The 4,276-nt window shown below is 40.7% G+C and overlaps 1 protein-coding gene across 1 annotated transcript in view; it reads left to right on the top strand.

The window, feature by feature from the left end:
• LOC118431054 (endothelin-converting enzyme 1-like) overlaps positions 1 to 4,276 on the top strand; it is a gene marked incomplete at its 3' end in the record, with an annotated part of 5,595 nt that extends 1,319 nt beyond the window's left edge. The window contains 2 exon segments of the mRNA XM_035842134.1: positions 3,769 to 3,864; positions 4,187 to 4,276. Coding sequence (XP_035698027.1) covers positions 3,769 to 3,864; positions 4,187 to 4,276 — 186 coding nt within the window.

Genomic DNA, 4,276 nt, shown 5'->3' with positions numbered 1-4,276 from the left:
TGCCTGTGCATACATGTAGCTATATATATATAGCATTTCAAGTTTTCACTTGATGTAAATCTTCATAAAATGTCGGCTGTGGCGTCTTTAATACGTCACGTCACGTATGCTTTGGTTTCAGTACCGTGTGTTTGTATTTTGTTTGTGAACAGTGTAACTCAAGGAAGGGTGGCTGGATCTTTGATATATGGCATGCAGAACGTGTACGAACACAGTCGAAATGCAGCAGGGCGTACAATACATGCGAGTAGCAAGAAATGTATGAAGTACTGTAAATGGACACATGGCGAGTTTGTGAAAAAAAATAAAGGGTATATTATGAAATGCACTCTGTCGTTTCTTAGCATTCAAGTCACAGTGAGATAAAAAATAGTTGGGTCCCACTATGCTGGTCGGGCTGAGACGCCTATTCACGGGCGCGATCCTGCTCCTCGGATCGACACGGGGACTTTTACCTGCGTTGTTTCCAACCTGGGTCGGTGTGTCCCTCTTTTAACAGAACGACCTGTAGACTCCCGGGGTAACCTTATCAATGCCGAACTTAGCGAGTCGCCCGATCGTCATAGCACACACAGCGCGCCGGCCTCAGGCGATCCACCACCCAGCCTCCAGGAAGTAGTAGTGGAGCGCCACAAACTACGCGCTGCTGACGGCACATGGCTTTTCAGTTCAGACTGGGAAGGAGTTGTGAAACGCCACTTGGCAGAAAGGTGGCCCAGAATGTGTACTAGAGCATAGGCTATTTCATGTTCCGTGGCGCAACCGTTATTGTTACTTTCCGAACGATTTTCGTGTCGACTACGTGCAATTCGGGTTGACGGCGGCCATTGGGGGAAAAGGAAAAGGGCGGGGGAAAAGCGGAATTACTCCGGGGGTAAAGAGGAATGACGGGGGCACAGATGAAGTACAGCGGGGGTTAAGAGGAAGTCCGGGGGAAAAGGTGAACGGGTAGGGGGAAAAGCAGAAGGAGTTAGGTGGGGGTGCTGGACTCCACGTGTCAAATTATTATGGTTCAGTGAGTAAGGAGGTCCTATTACAACTTCAATCATTGGTTTGATCAAGGTGTTCATCAACTTTATGTGTTAAACGTTATACTGAATGAACGTTTTCCCGTTGTCTAGTCTATTGTTGCAGCAAAAGATAAACAAAAAGATGAAAATCTTTAATCCTTCTATATCGTGCTATTACATATTATGAATATTTAAGCTTTGCTATTAAGTTTATAAATGCTGCTTGGAGGTACTGTGCACGTAATGTTGACGTCGCTTCCATACTATGATTTTATGTCATAGTAGTAGTACTTCAGCACACTCTGATAAACTAAAGCACAAAAGGGTTAGAAACTTCACTTCAGGTCTATCTCTTCTCTCCTAGTCCTTTATCAATCCCATCAATATGTTACATTTCATTGGAAAGCCTATTTATTACCATTGGCATTTCCAACAGTACCTCACTTTCTATGATCCTACATGTATGTTCAATGGTTCGAACACTCAGGAATGGATAGCAAAACAAAAGTGCTGAAATTCTAATGAACATTACAGTGTTTGAACTTGACATTGAAATCTCAGCACTTTTTGAGGCAACCAACCATACACAAAGTCAGCTATGCTGCTCGTTGCATAAAAGCATAATCATTACAAATTGGGTATTATTTTCAAGGACAATAGATCAGCTTTCCTATGATATGAATTGGATTCCTCATCATCAATAACAACGGGCACATGATTGTAGGAAATTTTGGGACTAGCTCACATATGCAGCTCTGGTACATGGCCCAAAAATGCACAATCATGGTAAATTAAGGTGCCATTGTTAAAAAATAGCCTTTCAAGTTATATATGAGAAAATAAAATCAATTAAGAAACAATTGAGCTATGATCTACCAGAATTATTCCAAAATTATTGTGTGTAATTTCTTGGACAGAGTGGTAGCTTACCTTTGCATTGGTTATTATTGCGATAACTACGTGTCTATAGAAAGTTTGTCATAGATCCTTGTCGGCGGTTGGTTTTGTTACAACCTGCTTCAATATTTTGCGATATCAAAATCATACGACAGCCTATGAGTATGATAAAAGTGACTGCGCGGTCAGTGTCAGTCAGGCCAATTATAAAGCCTGGGCACATGTGGGACCAAGGTAGTAAAGTTACTGCAGATGTTATAATATATGACAAAGGGCAAAGCTCAATGAGATAGAAAAGTTGAAAGTAGTCTACAAGGCAAAATTTTACTGCATTGAAACTTGAAATGAGATTTTAGAGTAGCCTACAAGGAGATCTTTGAAGAAATTTTTTCCACTGAAATCCTTTTCCAAATGAACTCTGTCTCTTGTTACGTTATGTATAGGGCCCGTTAGGAATGTTGTATCATTACTGAACTTGGCATTTGTATTTGCCAGTTGGGGGTATTTTTGTAAATACAGCCTACAAAATAGCAAGATAGGAGAATTTTACTGTACCTACAATTACATGTATGTTCAATTATGAAACATGTAGTTGTCTGCCTCTTACAATGTATATACAGAACAGAAATTCCCCCAGAATGGTATCTTTTACAATGTTCAAAAGCCTGTCAATGCAAATGTGTAAGTTGCTGTGTCTGTAGATAATCTTGACCAATAGAAAGACAGGCCCTCAGTATTTGCCCTTTTGCAGTCATAACAGAGACATTCACTTTACACTCAGATGATCCAAGTTTGGTAATGCATATATATACTCTTACAGCATGGGCATGGATGTACTTGCCATTTGCTACACAGTAGTACACACATACTTTTGATTGACGTATGACATTAAACTTGAACATGCTGAGAGAATGCAGCAAACAAAGAACATTTTAACTCAACACTTGTAATTGTTCAGGATTCAACCAAATGGTTAATGTTTGTATGGGTTTAACATGCCATACTATGTATCTATTATAGCTTGCAAAGCTACTTAGTTTTAAGACATACTTTTGATTGACATATGACATTTAACTTGAAAGTGTTGTTAGAATGCAACAAACAAAGAACATTTTAACTTAACACTTAATACATGTATCTATGATCACTTGCAGATCTGCTCAGTTTCAACCAGTCTGCAACAGGCAATTTTGTGGACAGAATTTTGTACCAAGCAGGTTAAAAAGTTACAGACGAAGGTTTCATTGTGCTTGCAATGGGAACAGTTCCCTTTGTCTCCTTGTTCACAACTAGCAGTAACTACTAGATCAGAATTGTTGTACTAGATCTAGTACTTAGTATATTATGAAATTGTGTCAAATATATCCAGAGATATCAGTTTGTTGTCAGTTTATGATATGACGGTCATATCTCTGGATATACATACATGTATGCTATTTTTCTAGTATATTTCCTCCCCATACATTTGTATACATCATACATGTACATTTATTTTGCTTCAGAATTATTCCCTGGAAGAGACAGTCCGAGAGTTGACTTGACACTCAAACATCTTCAAGGGTGTGCCCTCTAATTGACATTAGCCTGGTAACCATACTTTTGGGCGCTCACCACTATCCCTATGGTGCTGTGAGGGTAGCTCGCCCTCCAGTTAATTTGCGCAGGCCATGTAAATTTTTACGGGGTTGGGTTAGGTTTCATTACGCCCGATCGCGGAAAAATCTCAAAAGACCGGCTAATCAGACAGGGTGACAGAAGCAAGTCAACAATTAGCACATTGGGCCGGGTAAAACACCCCAAAGCCAAACCAGCTGAGAATGGTGCCCAGGCTAATTGACATGGACCCTTGTTGTTTCTGCAGATGACTGAGTACAAGCGCCATGAGAATGTGGAGGAGGACATTCCCGCCAGCAACGCTAGCTCCCAGGTCGGCACTCCCATGGAGGACGTTCCACCAGTAAGTAACAAAAATATTACTTTCACCAAGAAGGTTATATTTTGTGTAGCGTTTGTGTATTTGTGTGTGTGTGTGTGTGTGTGTTTGCAGAAGACAGCATAACGCATGGATGGATTGCATTGATATTTGGTATGTGGGTAGGTCTTGCTTTTTGGTGAGACCTGGAAATGACTAGACTTTGGGCCCCCTAGCAGCTTATTATGGTACTGCAGTGGAACTTCTGCTGTGTCTTTACTGCTTTTCATGAAGCTGTAAGAAAATATTACTTGGAGATTTTCATGGACTTAAGAGAGTATGACATTTGTTGATGTTGCATTCGCAGGTTGTGCTGAGAACAAAATCACTGTTCCTGGGGAAATGGGGCCAGTGGACGTCCTTAGAGCGGATCCTCATCATCCTGAGCTGCCTACTA

This window comes from Branchiostoma floridae, chromosome 14 (genome assembly GCF_000003815.2).
Source record: "Branchiostoma floridae strain S238N-H82 chromosome 14, Bfl_VNyyK, whole genome shotgun sequence".
Classification (NCBI taxonomy): Eukaryota; Metazoa; Chordata; class Leptocardii; order Amphioxiformes; family Branchiostomatidae; genus Branchiostoma; species Branchiostoma floridae.
The sequence above is the reverse complement of the archived record's forward strand: the minus strand, read 5'-3'. Positions and strand labels throughout refer to the sequence as shown.